The 22,190-nt window shown below is 39.7% G+C and overlaps 1 protein-coding gene across 7 annotated transcripts in view; it reads right to left on the bottom strand.

The window, feature by feature from the left end:
* The window catches only part of MYO1B (myosin IB), a 186,327-nt gene that overhangs the window by 119,590 nt on the left and 44,547 nt on the right, over positions 1-22,190 (bottom strand). For all 7 annotated transcript variants that reach the window (XM_063644835.1, XM_055290064.2, XM_055290066.2 and 4 more), the window contains exon 3: positions 15,734-15,849. In XM_063644835.1, the coding sequence (XP_063500905.1) occupies positions 15,734-15,849 (116 nt within the window). The remainder of the gene's footprint in view (positions 1-15,733; positions 15,850-22,190) is intronic.

Below are 22,190 nucleotides of genomic sequence, written 5' to 3'. Positions count from 1 at the left end.
GGAACCAAGTTGGAAAACACTCTGCAAGACATTATCCAGGAGAACTTCCCCAATCTAGCAAGGCAGGCCAGCATTCAGATTCAGGAAATACAGAGAATGCCACAAAGATACTCCTCGAGAAGGGCAACTCCAAGACACATAATTGTCAGATTCACCAAAGTTGAAATGAAGGAAAAAATGTTAAGGGCAGCCAGAGAGAAAGGTCGGGTTACCCACAAAGGGAAGCCCATCAGACTAACAGCTGATCTCTCAGCAGAAACTCTACAAGCCAGAAGAGAGTGGGGGCCGATAGTCACCATTCTTAAAGAAAAGAATTTTCAACCCAGAATTTCCTATCCCGCCAAACTAAGCTTCATAAGTGAAGGAGAAATAAAATACTTTACAGATAAGCAAACGCTGAGTGATTTTGTCACCACCAGGCCTGCCCTAAAAGAGCTCCTGAAGGAAGCACTAAACATGGAAAGGAACAACCAGCACCAGCCACTGCAAAAACATGCCAAACGGTAAAGACCATCGAGGCTAGGAAGAAACTATAGCAACTAACGAGCAAAATAACCAACTAACATCATAATGACAGGATCAGATTCACACATAACAATATTAACGTTAAATGTAAATGGGCTAAATGCTCCAACCAAAAGACACAGACTGGCAAACTGGATAAGGAGTCAGGACCCATCAGTGTGCTGTATTCAGGAAACCCATCTCACGTGCAGAGACACACATAGACTCAAAATAAAGGGATGGGGGAAGATCTATCAAGCAACTGGAAATCAAAAAAAGGCAGGGGTTGCAATCCTAGTCTCTGATAAAATAGACTTTAAACCAACAAAGATCAAAAGAGACAAAGAAGGCCATTACATAATGGTAAAGGGATCAATTCAACAAGAAGAGCTAACTATCCTAAATATATATGCACCCAACACAGGAGCACCCAGATTCATAAAGCAAGTCCTCAGTGACCTACAAAGGGACTTAAACTCCCACACAATAATAATGGGAGACTTTAACACCCCACTGTCAGCATTAGACAGATCAACGAGACAGAAAGTTAACAAGGATATTCAGGAATTGAACTCAGCTCTACATAAAGTGGACCTAATAGACATCTACAGAACTCTCCACCCCAAGTCAACAGAATATACATTTTTTTCAGCACCACACCACACCTATTCCAAAATTGACCACATAGTTGGAAGTAAAGCTCTCCTCAGCAAATGTAAAAGAACAGAAATTATAACAAACTGTCTCTCAGACCACAGTGCAATCAAACTAGAACTCAGGATTAAGAAACTCACTCAAAACCGCTTAACTACATGGAAACTGAACAACCTGCTCCTGAATGACTATTGGGTACATAATGAAATGAAGGCAGAAATAAAGATGTTCTCTGAAACCAACGAGAACAAAGACACAACATACCAGAATCTCTGGGACACGTTCAAAGCAGTGTGTAGAGGGAAATTTATAGCACTAAATGCCCACAAGAGAAAGCAGGAAAGATCCAAAATTGACACCCTAACATCACAATTAAAAGAACTAGAAAAGCAAGAGCAAACACATTCAAAGCTAGCAGAAGGCTAGAAATAACTAAAATCAGAGCAGAACTGAAGGAAATAGAGACACAAAAAACCCTTCAAAAAATTAATGAATCCAGGAGCTGGTTTTTTGAAAAGATCAACAAAATTGATGGACCGCTAGCAAGACTAATAAAGAAGAAAAGAGAGAAGAATCAAATAGATGCAATAAAAAACGAAAAAGTGGATATCACCACCGATCCTACAGAAATACAATCTACCATCAGAGAATACTACAAACACCTCTATGCAAATAAACTAGAAAATCTAGAAGAAATGGATAAATTCCTCGACAAATACACCCTCCCAAGACTAAACCAGGAAGAAGTTGAATCTCTGAATAGACCAATAACAGGTTCTGAAATTGTGGCAATAATCAATAGCTTACCAACCAAAAAGAGTCCAGGACCTGATGGATTCACAGCTGAATTCTACCAGAGGTACAAGGAGGAACTGGTACCATTCCTTCTGAAACTATTCCAATCGATAGAAAAAGAGGGAATCCTCCCTAACACATTTTACGAAGCCAGCATCGTCCTGATACCAAAACCTGGCAGAGACAACCAAAAAAGAGAATTTCAGACCAATATCCTTGATGAACATTGATGCAAAAATCCTCAGTAAAATACTGGCAAACCGAATCCAGCAGCACATCAAAAAGCTTATCCACCATGATCAAGTGGGCTTTATCCCTGGGATGCAAGGCTGGTTCAACATACGCAAATCAATAAATGTAATCCAGCATATAAACAGAACCAAAGACAAAAACCACATGATTATCTCAATAGATGCAGAAAAGGCCTTTGACAAAATTCAACAACGCTTCATGCTAAAAACTCTCAATAAATTAGGTATTGATGGGACATATCTCAAAATAATAAGAGCTATCTATGACAAACCCACAGCCAATATCACACTGAATGGGCAAAAACTGGAAGCATTCCCTCTGAAAACTGGCACAAGACAGGGATGCCCTCTCTCACCACTACTATTCAACATAGTGCTGGAAGTTCTGGCCAGAGCAATCAGGCAAGAGAAGGAAATAAAGGGTATTCAATTAGGAAAAAAGGAAGTCAAATTGTCCCTGTTTGCAGATGACATGATTGTATATCTAGAAAACCCCACTGTCTCAGCCCAAAATCTCCTTAAGCTGATTAGCAACTTCAGCAAAGTCTCAGGATACAAAATTAATGTACAAAAATCACAAGCATTCTTGTACACCGATCACAGACAAACAGAGAGCCAAATCATGAGTGAACTCCCATTCACAATTGCTTCAAAGAGAATAAAATACCTAGGAATCCAACTTACAAGGGATGTGAAGGACCTCTTCAAGGAGAACTACAAACCACTGCTCAATGAAATCAAAGAGGATACAAACAAATGGAAGAACATTCCATGCTCATGGGTTGGAAGAATCAATATCGTGAAAATGGCCATACTGCCCAAGGTAATTTATAGATTCAATGCCATCCCCATCAAGCTACCAATGACTTTCTTCACAGAATTGGAAAAAACTACTGTAAAGTTCATATGGAACCAAAAAAGAGCCCGCATTGCCAAGTCAATCCTAAGCCAAAAGAACAAAGCTGGAGGCATCACGCTACCTGACTTTAAACTATACTACAAGGCTACAGTAACCGAAACAGCATGGTACTGGTACCACAACAGAGACATAGATCAATGGAACAGAACAGAGCCCTCAGAAATGATGCCGCATAGCTACAACTATCTGATCTTTGACAAACCTGACAAAAACAAGAAATGGGGAAAGGATTCCCTATTTAATAAATGGTGCTGGGAAAACTGGCTAGCCATATGTAGAAAGCTGAAACTGGATCCATGCCTTACACCTTATACAAAAATTAATTCAAGATGGATTAAAGACTTATATGTTAGACCTAAAACCATTAAAATCCTACAAGAAAACCTAGGCAATACCATTCAGGACATAGGTGTGGGCAAGGACTTCATGTCTAAAACGCCAAAAGCAATGGCAACAAAAGCCAAAATCGATAAATGGGATCTCATTAAAATAAAGAGCTTCTGCACAGCAAAAGAAACTATCATCAGAGTGAACAGGCAACCTACAGAATGGGAGAAAATTTTTGCAACCTACTCATCTGACAAAGGGCTAATATCCAGAATCTACAGTGAACTCAAACAAATTTACAAGAAAAAAACAAACAACCCCATCAAAAAGTGGGCAGAGGACATGAACAGACACTTCTCAAAAGAAGACATTTGTGCAGCCAAAAAACACATGAAGAAATGCTCATCATCACTGGCCATCAGAGAAATGCAAATCAAAACCACAGTGAGATACCATCTCACACCAGTTAGAATGGCCATCATTAAAAAATCAGGAAACAACAGGTGCTGGAGAGGATGTGGAGAAATAGGAACACTTTTACACTGTTGGTGGGACTGTAAACTAGTTCAACCATTGTGGAAGTCAGTGTGGCGATTCCTCAGGGATCTCGAACTAGAAATACCATTTGACCCAGCCATCCCATTACTGGGTATATACCCAAAGGATTATAAATCATGCTGCTATAAAGACACATGCACACGTATGTTTATTGCGGCACTATTCACAATAGCAAGGAGTTGGAACCAACCCAAATGTCCAACAACGATAGACTGGATTAAGAAAATGTGGCACATATACACCATGGAATACTATGCAGCCATAAAAAATGATGAGTTCGTGTCCTTTGTAGGGACATGGATGAAACTGGAAAACATCATTCTCAGTAAACTATCGCAAGGACAAAAAACCAAACACCGCATGTTCTCACTCATAGGTGGGAATTGAACAATGAGAACTCATGGACACAGGAAGGGGACCATCACACTCCGGGGACTGTTGTGGGGTGGGGGGAGGGGGGAGGGACAGCATTAGGAGATACACCTAATGCTAAATGACGAGTTAATGGGTGCAGGAAATCAACATGGCACATGGATACATATGTAACAAACCTGCACATTGTGCACATGTACCCTAAAACCCTAAAGTATAATAAAAATAAATAAATAAATAAATAAATAAAATAAAAATAAACTTGCTTTCACTTTACTCTGTGGATTCATCTCGAATTATTTCTTGCACAAGATCCAAGAACCCTCTCTTGGGGGACTCCTTTCCAGTAAACAAATTGAACTGTTGGACACCCAGTTAGTGTCAGATAACTGGTTGGTGTTGGGGGAAAAAAGTCACACACCTGGTATCAGAAGTGATGCTAGAAACATACAATTATCTGCTGTCAATTACCTGGAGCCATGCTCTTCTAGGTACCCACTGCTGCTTCACAAGACTATCTCCAGGCTATTGCAATTCCAGGGGTTGCCTGGGACTCCAAACCTCTCCATCCCAGCCAGGAATTGTGACTGGGCTCTGATCCCCCTTTCTCCCTCTGATCCCCCTTTCTCCCTCGCTCTTCACCTTTTCTGGTCAGCCACTGCATCCTACGGATTTGCCTCTAAAGTGTCCCTCCCATCCTCAGATGAGCCTTCTGTCCTTGTCCCTTACCGCAAAAGCCTACTAGGTCCCTAAACCTAAACCTCTCGTTGAGTTTCTCTTTTTCTGTACACCCACAGCAGTTCAAATCCCAAGGCTCATATTCTCTCTCCTCCTACCTGCTTAAAAATCCTTAGCACAAAAGTTCTTTGTGACCTGGGTCTGCTCTTCCTCTTCCACCTCATCTGCTCATCCTCAGTTTGCACCCTAGGTTCCAACCTTAGGAAACTACACGAACTTAGATCACTGACGTGACACGCTGTTCTAGCTCGGTCTGTCTCCCCTTCAGACCTTTGCATCTGCTGTTGCCTCTGGCTAGAACATTCTTCTCTCAACACATCACATGTCTCTCCCTCTTACCTCAAGAGGATGATACTGAAATATAACATCTCAATAAAGCACTCCCTGGTTACCCTATTTGAAACAGTAAAACACCCGTGACTCCCCCACAGCCCTGATGCCCCTTCCCCGCATTAAGTTTCTCCACAGCACTTGTCACCATTTAAAATGCCATTTGTTTTATTAACGTCTCTTGTGTATTGTCTCTCTCTGTGCTAGAATGTAAGCACAAAAAGGCCAAGATTTTTGTCCATTGTGTCCCCAGTATGTGCACTAGTACATGGCTCACGGTGGGCACTCAAATAATGTATGATGAATGACTGAGTCAACACTGTTCCCTCTGACTAGAAAATTCTCTCCTGAGCCTAGAGTCCTATTCTTTATCCATGCGGCAAACTCATCACCCAGGGGTCCTCCATCCCATCTCCTAGCTCCTCAGGCAGGGCTGTACCCCATTTCCCAGGGGACCACACCACTTACTGCTCATACTCAGACTCTTCTGTTAATTCCAAGAGCACTATTAATAATTATGCTGCTACAACAGGAATCACCAGGGCTGTCCAGGGCAAACCAGGACATGCCCCACCTTTTTTTATGGCCGCTTTCTCCCTTCGGTATTTATCAGTCTGTCTCCCACACCAGCCTGTGAATCCTTAAGGGCAAATTCATCTTTGTATTCCCAGCACCTCAACATGTTGTGGATGCTTAATCATGTTTATCAGATGAATGAACAATCACTTGCACTTGGGGATCTGGGATCCCTGGGACAGGCTGGAACTGGAACCTGGGGCTGGTATGCCTGGGCCTGTTCCCCTCTACGTGAGTTTCTGCCCCTGTGGTGGCCCCATCCCCACCCTCAGTTCTGCAGTCTCACGACTAGGGCCTCATATTCACTCTGCTGAACTCTTTCATTATCCCTGGCTTTGCTAACTTCCCTGGGCTGGCTGGATGGGGACCAGCTTTTGTCAGCCCCTGTTCAGACAAACCCCCACAGGGCTCCTTTGGCCCTACTTACCCTGCCACACCAGTCCCAGCAACAGATTGTGGCAAAGATTCCAATTTCAACAACAAAGGGTGGGGTCAGCACCCCTCCCACCTCCCTAGACAAGGCTTCCCAGGTGGGTTCCAACTGTAGCTCTCTCTGTCAGGGATGAAGTAATTACACTAATCCTTCTCAGGGCCGAGGCCTCAGTGCTGCTTCTCCAGATGAAATGGATCTTTTCCAGGATGTTGCAGAACTTCTCAGAGTCTGTCAAAGGCCAGCCACATCTTGGCAGGAAGCAGCTGTTTTGCTGAGAACCAAACTTTTCCCTTTAAGATTGTATCATTGAAATTATCATGTATGCCGGTGTGAACATAGGCTTGGCTTCACAAACAGCATTTTTACAATAAACCCTCTCGAGTCTGAGATGTGCATTTGGTGAGAAGGGATATAAACTCTAATTGGGGGTCTAGAAATTAGGATTCTGAAACTGCACAGATGTACCAGAAACACTTTTCAATTAATAAATGTATTCTTACATCATAACAATTTTCATGATAAAAACATTAGGCTGGCATCAAACCAACCTTCCTACTTGAGTTTTAAAAGCTTCATGATCTGGAAGAAAAATTAGCTGAGGTCTCTTTCTGCTAAGAGTATATATCCTGAAAGAAACCGGGTGGTGGTGGTGGTTGTTGTTGTTGTTGTTTTTGAGATAGGGTTTTGCTCTTGTTGCCCAGGCTGGAGTGCAATGGCATGATCTCTGATCACTGCAACCTCCGCCTCCTGGGTTCAAGCAATTCTCCTGCCTCAGCCCCCCGAGTAGCTGGGACTACAGGCATGCACCACTACGCCAGGCTAATTTTGTATTTTTATTAGAGACAGGGTTTCTCCATGTTGGTCAGGCTAGTCTCAAACTCCCGACCTCAGGTGATCCACCCACCTCGTCTTCCCAAAGTGCTGCGATTACAGGCATGAGCCAACAACGCGCCTGGCTGAAAGAAGCTGTTTTGAAAATAGCCCCAAAAAGCAACATACTGGGAAGAAAACTTTGAGAGTCAAAGGCAGCAAGTTCAATTCATGCAGCATTTATAGAAGCTGATTAGGTGTGAGGCCCAGAGATGTTTCCCACTGCAGACCCAGCCTCAGGAAGCTTCAAGTCAACAGCAGAGCTTGACCACCACATGGACATTGCACTGCTGATATGAAACTCGCCTAAGTCCAGAAGTTTTCTAATCCTTGTTGTCCAGAATCAAACAAATATCCCCCAAGACTGACAGCAAACACAGTGCCTGCCTTCTGCTTATTTTGACCCAAGACAGTCATGCATAAAAGGAAAAGGGTAATTTTAGCTATTTTCAAGATGGTGTCATTACACACGAGATGTTTATTTAAGGCATCTAAAAACTGGAGAGCAAACAAAGCTCTAATCCCCTTCTGTACAAGCTACCTGCGTAGATCTGAGGTCTGGAGAGAAGCAAAGCCTTGCAGACCACAATCTGTCATCTACTGACTTAAGCTGCCTTAGATATGGCTCAAAGGGGGTTTTATAAGAATATCCTTTAAGATTCAATTTTTTTTTTTTTTTCACGAAAGCTTCCCTTCCTCTGCTCTTCCCTTTTTCCCTTCTAACCAATGGTGTGTACAATCTTGACTTCTAAATACTTAAGCTGGAGTTTAGCCTCTCTCATGAAGACAGGAATTTCATCTGTTTTGTTCACTGCTGTATCCCAGTGCCTGAAAGACTGCCTGGCACATGGGAAGCTCTCAATAAATATTTGCTCAGTAAATGAGCATCTCTTCTACAGCAATAAATAAGAAGAATGCTAGATGGGAAAGCATAAAACTCTTTTCTGCAACTTATTTTTAGAGACCTACTGGATCAATTTAAAGGCTCAACTATTCCAAAAGTAAAATCAAAGAAATAACACAACAGCCTCAGCAATATCACATCAACACACACACACACACACACACACAGACACACACTCTTCAGAAAGCACTTTCACATCCAGTTGCACAAGCAACCTCTACAGGAGAATTCAGAATCTAGTTGCAATAAGAGCTCTCAAAATAAACACAGCTTTAATTCACAGAATTTCAACTCTGTTGCAGAAAAAAAAAAAAAATTGACTACATAAAAGAAATATTGTGTGAGTCTTCTGCCCTGGAATCTTAACCTAACCTCTGTATACTCAACCACAGCAGTGGTACATTTTGAGATATAGTCAGAAATGTTCTTTATAACATAATTTTGGTTCACCCTGAATGCAGTAAAATGGTAACAGGATCAACAAAGACTCAAAACACACAAGCATTATAGCAACATCATTCATGGGCAACGGTATGTGCTCCTGAAAAATCAGTCTGGCCCAAAAGTAGGGGTCAAAGAGTCCACAGACAGAGGGCTCACTTCTGGACAACTGACATTAGCACCATACCAGGTGCTCCCACTAATTGCTTACCCATTTTTAAGTGAGGGTAACCAGAAATTATTCAAAGCTGTAAGCCACTTTTCTAAGTTTTAACACTTGTTACTGAGTTTTTCATTTACTAACATGGAAAGACTGCTTCACATTGTGACTGCAACACCTAAGGTAATACGGCCACCACATTATATCCTAACTTTAGAAGGACACATCTCAGCTCACTCCTGGGCTATGACCACCAGAGGGCTAGTTGCCAGGTACCACAATACACTCCTCTTCTGGTGGCAAGTTCCTTCCAATAGACATACAGACAACATGAACAAATCAAAGCTGAACAAATACTTAAGAGTTGAAGAGCACCATAAAAACATTTTTGCTTCTTTTTTTTAAAAAAGAAAAAAATTCTCATTATACTGCACGGAATTTTGAATAAACTCCACAAGTATCCTATCAAATACATTTTGATTTAATTGAACTCTCAGCCATAACACAGGTAAAATGTAATGAAAAATCACTTAAAACCTCTTTTGTTTTATAGTTGTTGAGCTCTTAAGAGAAAAGCACTGGAGACAGCCACAGAGATGTGCAGGATAAAGTTTCTAACCTACAGAAGCTTCTGTCTCATTCAAGAGGGTGACACCAAAACCTAATCAACCATAGCAAGAAGAGGTGTGTTTAAGACCACATGAATGGTCTCATAACTCAGGGCCAGTGCAAGTCCCTTGTGGATTATGCTAGGGCTGACCAAGCCTTTCAGACAGACCATAGGAGACTGACAGGATTTTAACAGTGGAGATAAGGTACAGGGTATGAGACGTAGAAAGGAAAAGACATGAATGGCTCTGACTCGAGGAGATTCCACAAAGGAGAGTAGTGGGGTTTGGAGGAGAGCAGGGAGGAGAGCTAAAGCTGGACTGTAAAGGGCCTTGAACACTACACTAAAGGAACTAGGAGTAATAGGGAGCCCATGAAGGTTTCTAGGAAGGTGAGTAACATGATCTGATTTTAGAAGATCCACCCGTTGGTGATAAACTGCATCAACTGCTGCAAGGTTAAAAGGCAATCACCCAACAAAAAAGGCCAGTGGATTTGTTAACTAAAATATCTGAAGGTGCACTGTCACAGTGCTATTCCAACTAAGTGGAAGGAGATTAAGTATCGACTGAGTATCACTTAACCAAGATGTTTGGGACTAGAAGTGTTGTAGATTTCAAATTTTTTCAGATTTGGGAATATTTGCAGATACAAAATTATCTTGGGTATAGGACCCAAGTCTAAACATGAAATTCATTTATATTTAATATACACCTTATATACATAGCCTGAAGGAAATTTTATCTTTCTCTTAGGGACACAGAATCAATTCTATGTTGCATGCCTGCATTTTGACTGCATTTGGAGGTCAGGAGTGGTGTTTTCCACTTGTGGTGTCATGCTGTGATAAAAAAGTTTCTGATTTTGGATCATTTAAGATTTTGGATTTTCAGATTAGGGATGCTCAACCTGTAGTTTGATTATTTCCCTCATCTCTCCCTTCTCAGCCTTTCCTTATCAATGCTGTTTGGGAATCTGAGGCAGTTCTCAATGAATCCAGTTACTGAGTTTTCTGAAATGTACTCAGTCCTCCCTGGAATACATTTTTTACCTTCCTTATTTTCAAAGAAGTTAAAAATCATACTGGAAAGACATCACTTACCTAACTAGAAAAGCAAATGGTGGTACAGGCTCTGCCACGCAGCACACCCACATTTCCTTGGGGATGCCACCCAATGATACCCTGCTCAAAGATGTGGCTTAACACATAACGGGGACAGTTCAGAGAAGGAAAGGAGCCGCAGAGGAGGAGTCCAGCTGAGGAGTTACATGTTTGGGAGACTAACAGACCCACAAATGATAACAGAAAGCTATTTTTGAAAGGAAAATAGGTAAGAAACCAATCTATACATTTCCATGATCTGAAAGTCATATACTTACACAAAATAGAATTATTTTTTAATTATCTAAAATTTAAAGAAAGATAAATTGTAGACACCTTCAAAACATATGAATTACAAAAGTATCTGGGTGTTTTGCAGACTAACAGTGAACACAGCTCAAATTAAATTCCAAATGTAAGCCAAGTGCAGTGACATGTGCCTATAGTTCATGCTCCAGAAGATACATTTTTATCCCGGCGCCTGGAAGACTCCTGTAGGAGGCAGCATGGCACTGCTACTCTAGTTCACACCCCTCACCCCCAAGGAAACGAACCACCACCAGCACTAAAATAAAATACATTCTCAATGTGCTTAGGATAAAGAAAAAGACATTTTACCATGGCCTACAAAGCACTACGTAGTGAGCAAAGTATAGTTTTACTACTCAGGAGGTAGGAAGATCTCTTGAGTCCAGAAGTTGAAATCAGCCTGGACAACATAGCGAGACTTCATCACTTAAAAAAAAAAAAAAAAAAGAAAGAAAAGAAAAGAAGGCTGGGTGCAGTGGCTCACACCTGTAATCCCAACACTTTGGAAGGCTGAGGAGGGTGGATCACGAGGTCAGGAGTTCGAGACCAGCCTGGCCAATATGGTGAAAACCTGTCTCTACTAAAAATATAAAAATCAGCCAGACGTGGTGACGGGCACCTGTAGTCCCAGCTACTTGGGAGGCTGAGGCAGGAGAATTGCTTGAATCTGGGAGGTGGAGGTTGCAGTGAGCCGAGATCACGCCACTGCACTCCAGCCCGGGCGACAGAGCGAGACTCCGACTCAAAAAAAAAAAAAAAAAAAAATTACAAGTAAATTTCAAATGTAATATTGGGTAAGTTAATTGGCAAAGTTTTCAAAGTATGTAGTCTGAGTAGCTGCTTAAGTTGTTTTCTATTCAAACTGGAACTAAATTCATGAAATATTTACAATTAGAATGCATCAAAAGCTAAGGTCATCTTACCCCCTTACATCACAAACATCCTGTTTGAGAATGCCAGGCTGTTTTAGTAGGGAACCAAGTTAGCATTGACCTTGTTTCAAAATACCGTCAAAGATGAACATTCGCAAAGAAAAATGCAGGAAAATACACCAAAGGAAGTGGAAAATGACCCACCATGCAGAAAGTGGTGAGACAGAGCATGTGAGAATGTTGGAAATGTGTCCCACGTACCTTATTATTACAACAATTGCTATAATTCTCATTAATAGAAACAGCTCTCCTTTCCCACAGAGTTATGGCAGATTCCATGCTAAGCACTTTATACGTATTAGATCATTATCTAAATATCAACTACATATTTGGCCCTCACAAAAATCCCAGGAGTTAATTAATAATTCTTTTCCCACTGAATAAGCTAATTACTTAATTTCTTTGAGTTGAAGTTTTTCAAGTAATTTGCTCAAGATTATATAGCTTGTAAATGGAAGACCTGGGACTTGAACCCAAGTCCTGTTCGCTATGTTTTTACTGAACCCTTATTAAATTCTTAGACAAATCATCCCTTAAACAAACATTAAATAGTAAATGTGGCAAAAGCAACAGATCTAGCCTCAGTAGGGAGCAAGTGAGGAAGGTTCCTCCCTGAAGAGGTCTTCTGCAATTTGAGGTCTGAAGGAAGAACACGAGTTGCTTTGGAGAAGGAGGGAAAAGCATTCCAGGCAGAAGGCACAGAATCCTATGCAAGGATGCTCTCATGGGAGGGAATGTGGTGAGGGTGGAGTGAGGACTGACAGAACAAACAAGATGGGAGGGAATGAGAGGGATCTGGCAACTTCAGATGAATTAGTAAAACTATACTTTGCTCACTACGTAGTGCTTTGTAGGCCATGGTAAAATGTCTTTTTCTTTATCCTAAGCACACTGAGAATGTATTTTATTTTAGTGCTGGTGGTGGTTCTTTTCCTTGGGGGTGAGGGGTGTGAACTAGAGTAGCAGTGCCATGCTGCCTCCTACAGGAGTCTTCCAGGCGCCGGGATAAAAATGTATCTTCTGGAGCATGAACTACTATGATCTAGAATAGACTTCCAAACATTCTCTATCTACCCAAACATTATATATCTAAACATTCCCAGAGTGGAGATTAAAGCTGAAAATGCAAAAAGAGCATGTGGACAATTGCTGGAGGTAAACTGAGGCACAGTCAAGATTATCCTGGAGGGTTTGTGGTGCAGGAACACAGGCAAACCAAGGGTAGTGGGGTGGAAGTGCACAGGAAGAGGCCCTGTCATGAAAATGGCAAGCCCATTTCCAGCTAAGAGGGGCAACCGATGTTACCCCGGCTCCACTCCCACCAGCTGTGTGGCTTTGGATAAGTTACTTGATCTTTCTGTGACAATTTCCCCATTTGTAATAGTGCCTACCTCACAAGATTATTTTGAGGATGAAATGAGTTATAAAACATATAAAGTATTTAGAGCAGTATAGTAAGTACTGAATAAGATATTAGCCATAAATATTTTATTATTACTATTATTATTGTTAAAGATCACAAATTGCAGTAAGTAGTTAAGAAAGGAAAGAAAAACATCTTAAATATAGATCTAAAGCAACACGTTCTCAGACTTACATGCGCCTAAGAATCACCCAGAAAGCTTGTGAAAAATGTAGATTCCTGCCTTACGAGAAGTAAGACCTAGGAATCCAGATTTTTTTCACAAGCCCCTGGGGGAATTCTGATACAATTGGTCCAAGCACCATACTTTGAGAAGTGGGGCTTTGAGGACTAGAATTTAAAATATTTAGGTATCAAATAAAGTATTTCATCACAGGGGTTTAACTATCAGGATAACTTTATAAAACAAATTTCAGATATTATTTGTCTTAAGGCAAAATGAAACAAGATCATTTGCAATATCTACTTCTAGAAGAAAACTAAATGATCAGAATTTGCTTGACAAAATATACCAGCAGATTTATTCATTAATAACCATTTTCATACATTTAAATAATAAATAATCTTTAGTTCCAAACAGCCCAAATATATCACTGCATGCTGCATTATCAAGAGAAACTAAAATAAGCATCTGGACAGTGGTATATATATATTCCTTAATTATTAGATTTTATGTTCTATCAAAATTAATAAAGCCAATCTTTAATCATACAGAGAAAATCCTTTCTGCTAGGACATAATGAAGACTTTCTGCAGGTTCTTTCACTTCATTTCAGGGTTTCTCAACCTTGGCACTATGGACATGGTTAACAGACAATGCTTTACAGTGAAGGGCTGCATATGCTTTGAAGGATGCTTAGCAGCATCCCTGACCCACTAGCAGCAAGCACCCTCCTACCCCCAGTTTCACAATCGAAAATGTCTCCAGACATTGTCAACTGTCCCCTGGGGTTTTAAACTGCCCCATTTTGAGTACTACTGCTTTCGGTAAAAAGACTGAAAATGTCTCAACTCTAGAAGCAACCCAAGTTGCCAGCTTAACCATTTTCAAATGCCCCGCTACCAATATGCCAATAATGACCAATAAATCTTTTCCACAACCAAGACATTTACTGAACATTTCCTCATCAACATCTACATGCACATGTATTTATGTGCATTTCATGACAATTTGGGGTTGTTTTCAGCATATCATCTGTTTTGAGAGAAAGAGGATGATGCTACTGTGAAAAAGTAATAGCAATGGTGGTAATAACGAACAACATAGCTTTGTAGAATGCTTGACACCTTCCCAGGCATTTCTGCATACATTATTCCCAGCCCACATTCAGCAGCAGTTCACAAATATTCTAAATCTGCATTCAACAGTTTATTGCATAAAAGATGTTATGCTGCATCAACCAACTCCCGTCTGCAAGACACTGTGGGCCACTTGTAGCAACCGACAATCATAAGTACATGAATTCTGGTAAAAATGCTTGCATGCCCGCAGGAGAGGAGGCAGGAAATGTTTCTGCCTAAGCAACAAGCGGAGAAGTCTGAGGCTCTCAACTCATTACGTGACTTGGCCCAACTTAGCATATTTCTCTTTCCTTTTCTTTAAACTCAGTAGTGGACATGAGAATGTAAATAGTGAACATATTTGTCTTGAATCAGTAAATGTAACATAAGAATAAATAAAAAAGTTTTTTGAGAAATAAAAAGTTTAAGGTATTGTTTGTGATAATTTCTGGGTATTCTCTCTCCAACTTTCTTTTTCAGATATTTTTATTTGGAGGAATAAAAGTTCTAGGGTTGAATAACCCGGTTCTATCACTGATCTACCAAATCTAGGAAAACTTTTCCAGTGTTATGTTTCAGTCATTCAGACTAGAAAACAAAATTCTAGTGGTATAAAGTGGCCAAATCATTTCGGCATCTCTTAAGCACGTCAACAAAGAACTCTGAAGGAGCAGACAAACAGAATCTACAGGTACTGTGAAGGAATTATTTACACTAACAAGTGACCTTCTTCAGAAAAATCAAACAAGTGACTTTCCAGAGTACGTGAAATCACTGGCCTATCCCACGCATCTGGTGAACAATGTCTGCAAAAATTACAAACTGAAGGTATTGTTTAGTCCTTTTACCCAAACACCATCATACAACCCAACACTCGGGATTTTTCTTGGCCCAACAAGACTATGAAAAAGCTGCTTGGGCTCTTTATAATAATAAACAATGCACATTCTTGTTTTATTTGCGAAAATAATTAGCAGCAGCTGCTACTTGCAAAGAATTTTGAACAGAAAATATTTTACATCCTGAATCCAAATATTGCAGAAGTATCTGACGTCAAATGAAGTATTCTGACTTTTTAAAATTTAAAATAAAGAATAACAACTAAAGTCTTCATACTTTTATCAAATTTTTTTAAAAAACTGACAAAAACATCATTCTGAAATTCAAAGGAGACAGCTGCACGCATCTGTCAACTACACATCTCTGGAGTAAAAGAGAAACTTAATGTTTTAGTGCAGTACTTACATGTGAGGGCTCAGTTCATAAAAATTTCTGTTCCTGTATTCTTCCACTTTCTCTGGTGAATAAATGGGTAAAGACCGGTATGGGTTAACAGATATAACCACACTTCCAATGTATGTCTGCAAAAGAAAGAACAAAACATGCCCATTAGTTAGTACACAAAATGTATTTTAACGTCTTAAGCTTTAGTGTTGTATGGTTTCAACCTTTTAAAATCAACACTAGTTCTGCTTCACCATTCATTGTATACATTTTAAGAAGCTTTGCATCTCTGAAGACAGATGGTCAACAATGTCTATTTATTTTGCTGATAAATGGAAAGCATACATTTATATATTTAAAATCCTTTCAAAATATATCTCTGAACTAATTTATGGTTCTCGGTAAGAGTTCTCCAAAGCCCTGTCACATTTTCCACAAATTTTGTCACAAACTACTGCTAACTGTAAGCAAGAGCCATGCTCTCCCTGATTCTAGATAGAGCTATAGTTCCCCTTCTTCGCTCATGTTTTTCCACCTTTTCAGTCGATAGTAACCCAGGGTTCCCCTCCTCCCTACCCACACCTCATAGGGCCTTCCCTTTGGCACTGGCCCTCTGCAAGTCTGTCGATCTTTCTACAATGGGCTCAGATCACGTTCAATTCAGTATCAGAGCTACAGGTATCTCTTGGACATTCAAACCACATAATCTCATTATATCTAATCTAATCTAATCTAATATCAGAATTTTAGTGTCAAATTTAAATGTACTTTCCAGAAAGTACATTTAATGTCAACATTTAAATTTAATGTCAAATTTACATTTAATGTAAAATTTAAATGTACTTTCTGAGGGATTAATGCTATATTTTAGCATGTACTAACCTTCTCTCACTGAACTTTAAACCAGAACTCAATTTCTCTTCCTTTCTACTTCAACCCTAAATTCCTGGCAGCACCAGTGGTGCTGGTTTAGTTCCTTTTGTGCAATGCCAAGGACAATGCCACAATCAAACGTCATTTAACTGTAACTTATCTTGGCAGCTCCATTTTCCCCTTCAGTTTCAACATCATAAAGACAGAAGGGGGACAAAAAGATGCCAACAAAAGTGGTAAAGTGATAAAGTAAGTGATAAAGTGATGAGCGATAAAACTTTTAGAAAGAAAAAGGTTCATAAAGGAAAGAAAGAAACAAGCGGAAAAAAGACCTCCAACTTCCCACCTTTCCAATGTCATCCCACAAAAGGTAGCACTTTTAGAGCAACAAGTTTTTCCAGTATTACCACCACTGGGATTCAAAAAGACTGTCAGATATTTCTAGAAAATTAAACAGAATAGAAAATGAAGGAACGTAGAAATGTTCTACTGACTTTTTTTTTTTCTTTTTACAGGGGTCACAATGATATTAATTATGAAGGACTTTCTCCCAACTAGGAAAACTGAACAGGTTATATATATATAAACACACTTTCATCCTGTAAGAATATTATCTTGTCAAAGGTGGACAAATGTTATCTTGTCAAATGTGGACAAGATTGCTGTTGTGAAAGAAAACTCTCAGTTACCATGCAATTTTTCACATTTATTTCTAACATTCTATCACTAGGACCCAATTAATCTGGCCTCACAATGACAAGACTTTCTCAAGGTGTTCTAGTTGTCCTCACACTGCAACCCACCTAGGAGATGGGAGATGTCTCCCAAGGACAATGTCACAAGCAAACATCAGATGGGAGATGCCTGACATTGAATACTTGTCTGAATAGCTTCTAGCTAACACATTAGAATTAGTAGCCTTGGTAAATATAAAAATATAGCCATTGGTTATTTCTTTAACATCTATTGGTTAAAAAATCAACCTTCTTTAAGTAGAAAAGTACTATTTGAATCCTTCTCCCTTTTTAGGTAATTTCTTGAATACAATAGTTTCTAAAATATATTGATTTGCTGTTAACAAAAAAACCACTGAGTTGCTCTTTAAAACCAAACTTCACAGTGGCTAAATCCTTGATAAAAATCTGCCTCTGTGGCATTCTTGCATACAGAACAAACTCTGTTGCCTCAAATTCAAAATCAAAAGCCACAGTAATAAGCTGTAAGTTTCTCTTTGTTCCTTGTGACTGTTATACATACTAAATTACGTGTGTTTGTTTTCCCTCAGCTGCATCTCTATCACCTAGAACAGTGTCTGGCCCACCATGATGTACAATAAATATTTGTTAACTAAATAACCAAATCACACGGGGTATGTTCATCACTAATTGGAGGGTACAAGCCACTGAAACATATATAATTATTCTTGCATTGAAATATAACACCAAATATACTATACTCAGTGCTTAGTATTTTAATCAGCCTGTATGCCATGTGTTAAGGTTAGAGGTGTTTGAACCAGAGCAACCCCATCTTGAATAGGGGCTGGGTAAAATAAGGCTGAGACCTACTGAGCTGCATTCCCAGATGATTATGCATTCTACGTCACAGGATGAGGTAGGAGGTCAGCATGAGATACAGGTCACAAAGACGATGCTGATAAAACAGTTTGCAGTAAAGAAACCAGCTGAAATCCACCAAAACCAAGATGGTGATGAGAACACCTCTGGTTGTCCTCAGTGCTACACTCCCACCAGTGCCATGACAGTTTACAAATGCCACGGCAACGTCAGGAAGGTACCCTATATGATCTGAAAAGGGGAGGCATGAATAATCCACCCCTTAATGAGCATATAATCAAGAAATAACCATAAAAATGGGTCTGCATATGGAGTAGCCATTCTTTATTCCTTTACTTTTTAAATAAACTTGCTTTCACTTTACTGGATGAACTCACCCCAAATTCTTTCTTGCATGAGATCCAAGAACTCTCTCTTGTGGTCTGGATTGTGACTCCTTTCCGGTAACATTACCATTTAACAAATCCCTAAATGTCATTTGACTCTGATACACTGTAAAAACAGCCAGAACAATTCTTTCCATCCCTGCATGCACTTCCCATTTGAAATGTGACTTTGTTACTTTAAAGATAGAGTTTCTTTCTCCACTCCTTGAATTTGAATTTGTCCCTGTGACTTGATTTAACCAAAGGGACCTTAGCAAATGAGACACAAGTAGAGGCCTGAGAACCATTTGCGTATTAGGATGTGTCTCCTTTTTTATGACTGTGGCTGGAAGCCATGATGTGAATGAGCTTGAGCTAGCCTGTCAGAGAGGTCCTGTGGAGAGCTAAGGTATCCTGACCTACAGCCTGATAACTATTAGACATGAGTGAGGCCATCTTAAACCATCCAGCCCCAGTAAGGACACCAGATGCCTAAGGCCACATGAGTGATTCCAGGTGAGACTAGCAGAAAATATACAAAGCTAAACTCAGGCTAACTTGCTATCCCAGAGAATTGTGAGCAAATAAATGGCTGTTGGTGTAAGCCTTTAATTTCTGAGAAGTAGTTTGTTACACAGCAACAGTAACTGATACACCTATGTAAACCAAAAATAAAATTCTAAGGCCCCTCAACCATCAGAATGGACTTCCTCCTAGGCCAGGGTACTCTAAAATTTAACCTGAAAGATTGGTTCAAGTTATGATGGGAAGTAGGGGTCGAACATGCCTCATTATACCTCTCCAGCATTAACATCGACACAGACCTTACGTCTGATAAGAAACGTTTACAATCTATTGTCTCTGAAGCCGGGTATCTGGAGGTTTTATCTGTGATAAAACTTTGGTCTTCACAACCTCTTATAGCAATCCACACATTCCTATTGATAACTCTTTTAACCAATTGCCAATTAGAAAAATTTTAAATCTACCTATAACCTGGAAGCCTCCCTGCTTCGAGCTGTTCTACCTTTCTAAGCTGAAGTCTCATGTCTGCCCAAAATGTCCCAATCATCTTGGGCACATGTTCTCAGGATCTCCCAAGGAGGGCTGTGTTATGGGCCATGCTCATTCATACTTGGCATAGAATAAATCTCTTTAAATATTTTAGAGTTTGACTCTTTTCATCAATACCTACAAGACTCAACAAACTAAAAATGGTGCCAAGCAGGACAAGTTTTATCCACCTAAATAAGCAAACACTAAAAGAAACTACGCGCTCTCTCTCCATTCCACTTTATACAGTTCAGATAACCTCTTTATCCTCTAACCTTGAACTCCTAACAGGTTTGTCCTATACCTGCCCTTTCTGTTTATGGATTTCTTCTTTGAAGTTCTATGTGCATTAGCCAAAGGTTTAAATATTCCTACATGGGCCAGTAGAATAACTCAGATGTTCACAGTCACAACTCTCCTTCCTCTGGGACACAGAAAGACATTTCTGATAGCAGCTGATTGCTGTGTGGGGTTTAAAATTCTACTCTAGTTTTAGGTAGCTACCAATTCTACATTCAGGTGACTACAGCACCAGATTAAATCTCCTTTTCAAGGATCAGAATGATAGTGACCAGACAGTTCATTTTTACATCAATTAACATTCGGACTTGTGAATCAGATGTCATTTTTTAAATAAACAACTGCATACGACTTACAGTTGGTATTTTCTTATTGCATCACGCTCTAAAAAGGATGGTAAACCAACTCATTATGAAGTAACCAGCCCAGCCATTTCTGGGCTCACCCCTCCACGTTTCTGAACCTCAGCTCCCCTAAGCCCTCAGGTCCACGCCACCACTAATATGACAATGGAAAGCTCCCTCTATGCCACTGCTCAGTGGGCCAGCCTCTCACACCCAGGAAGGGAAAAGAAAGGAAAAGAGACGTGGGAGGGAAGAGAAGCAAACAAGAATGAAAGAGAAGAAAAAGGGAAGAGGGAGAAGAAAACAAGCTCTACCTTTCTATAATTGGCACATACAGATAGCAAGGTTATATTTCATTTCTCAAGGGCAGACACTGAATCAAGAATGCACAAACATTCTTAAGTCAAAACCATCTCGACCTTCCTATTTCAAGTATCTCCAGCATTCCAAAACAGATGTCTTGTAAATAATCAAATAATACTTGAGTGTTCTTAGCATAATTACCATGAAAACAGAGGTCTTTTCTGGAGGAAATTCAATCCAGCCACCTCCACTCTCAAGACCACTGTTCAGAAGCCAAAAGAAAAGACTTTGAGTAGTCAAAATATAACCTAAAGGCCACGTGTTTTATTCTATAAGAAAGTTCTTTCAGAACTCCAATCCTCAGAGATTCTACTTCAATGATGTAGGGAAGGGCCAGGGGTCAGTACTTTTTTGAAAGAGACCCAACATAAACTAATGTGGAACCAGGGTTGAAAACCAATGTCTGTAGCCCTTCCCTTACAGACTCACAGGACGAGGTTTTATTCTCAATTGCAACAACCTGCTAGTGCTGCTGTTGGCTTATCTTCTACTTCACCTCCCCCTTTAAATACTCCTATGGAACTAATTCTGAAACAAAAGAAAAGTCCTTCTAGCCTCACTCTCATTTTAGCCACATTTCTAATAAACTTGGCATAGTCTCAATAGACTACAGAAAAACTGCAGCAACATCTGTAAATTGGAAGAGGCAAAAAGGGCCGTACTATAGCTGTGAATTTGAAATGTTTGATTACAACTCATTATAAGAAATAAAATTTTCGTCACAACCAGGTATGTGTATGTATGTCTATTTATGTGCACACACATATACAAGATAAAAACTTCACAAAACCAAAAGTACCCTTTACTATATGTGATACATTGATATTTTTTGTTCGATTCTAATATTTCTTACAAATTTAAAAACTGTTGGCCCTAACCCACTAAATGATTTCCATTAGCAATTAATGATATGAAACGCGCAGTTTAAAAAATTGTGCTACACAGCACTCCTTAACATTTCTTTAGTTGTTGATCCCTTTGAGATACCAACAGAAGCAATGACTCTTCTCTTTGGAAAAACACACATGCACATTAAAGTCTGCATACATGTGATATACCAGGTTAAGACTCCCTCTGCAAGCGGAGAAACAACGGCCACTAATAGAAAAGGAAGAGCAGGGTGGGACAAAGAAAGAAAGAAAATAAGTAAGAAGTGAAGATAATTATAAAAGTATAAAAATATTTATAGTAAGACCCAACAGCCCCATGGCTTAGCCGGCCCTGACTGCTTTATTATGGCATTAATTGGGAACGCAGGGTAATAATCAATAGCCAAAATGAGTGTAGTCTGTTTTTGATAACAAGGATATATGCAATACATTTTAGAATGATATCTAACCAAAAAGTTAAATATTTTAGCACAGCTTTAATATTTTGTGAGTCTCAATAATGTGTAACATTCCTTCGCAAAGGCAGATAAATGGAACATTAGCACACATACACAGAACAGTCAGAATATTTCCAAGTCTGTATATAAAACTTTTTTAAAAAGTCAGAATAGTTTTAATATCTTTTATATCATAATTCTTCCCAGGGTAAGACAGAGATCTTTAGAAGTCCTATATCCTGAAGGTTTACATTTCAGTTTCTCATGATATTAAAA

This window comes from Symphalangus syndactylus, chromosome 8 (genome assembly GCF_028878055.3).
Source record: "Symphalangus syndactylus isolate Jambi chromosome 8, NHGRI_mSymSyn1-v2.1_pri, whole genome shotgun sequence".
Lineage (NCBI taxonomy): Eukaryota > Metazoa > Chordata > Mammalia > Primates > Hylobatidae > Symphalangus > Symphalangus syndactylus.
The sequence above is the reverse complement of the archived record's forward strand: the minus strand, read 5'-3'. Positions and strand labels throughout refer to the sequence as shown.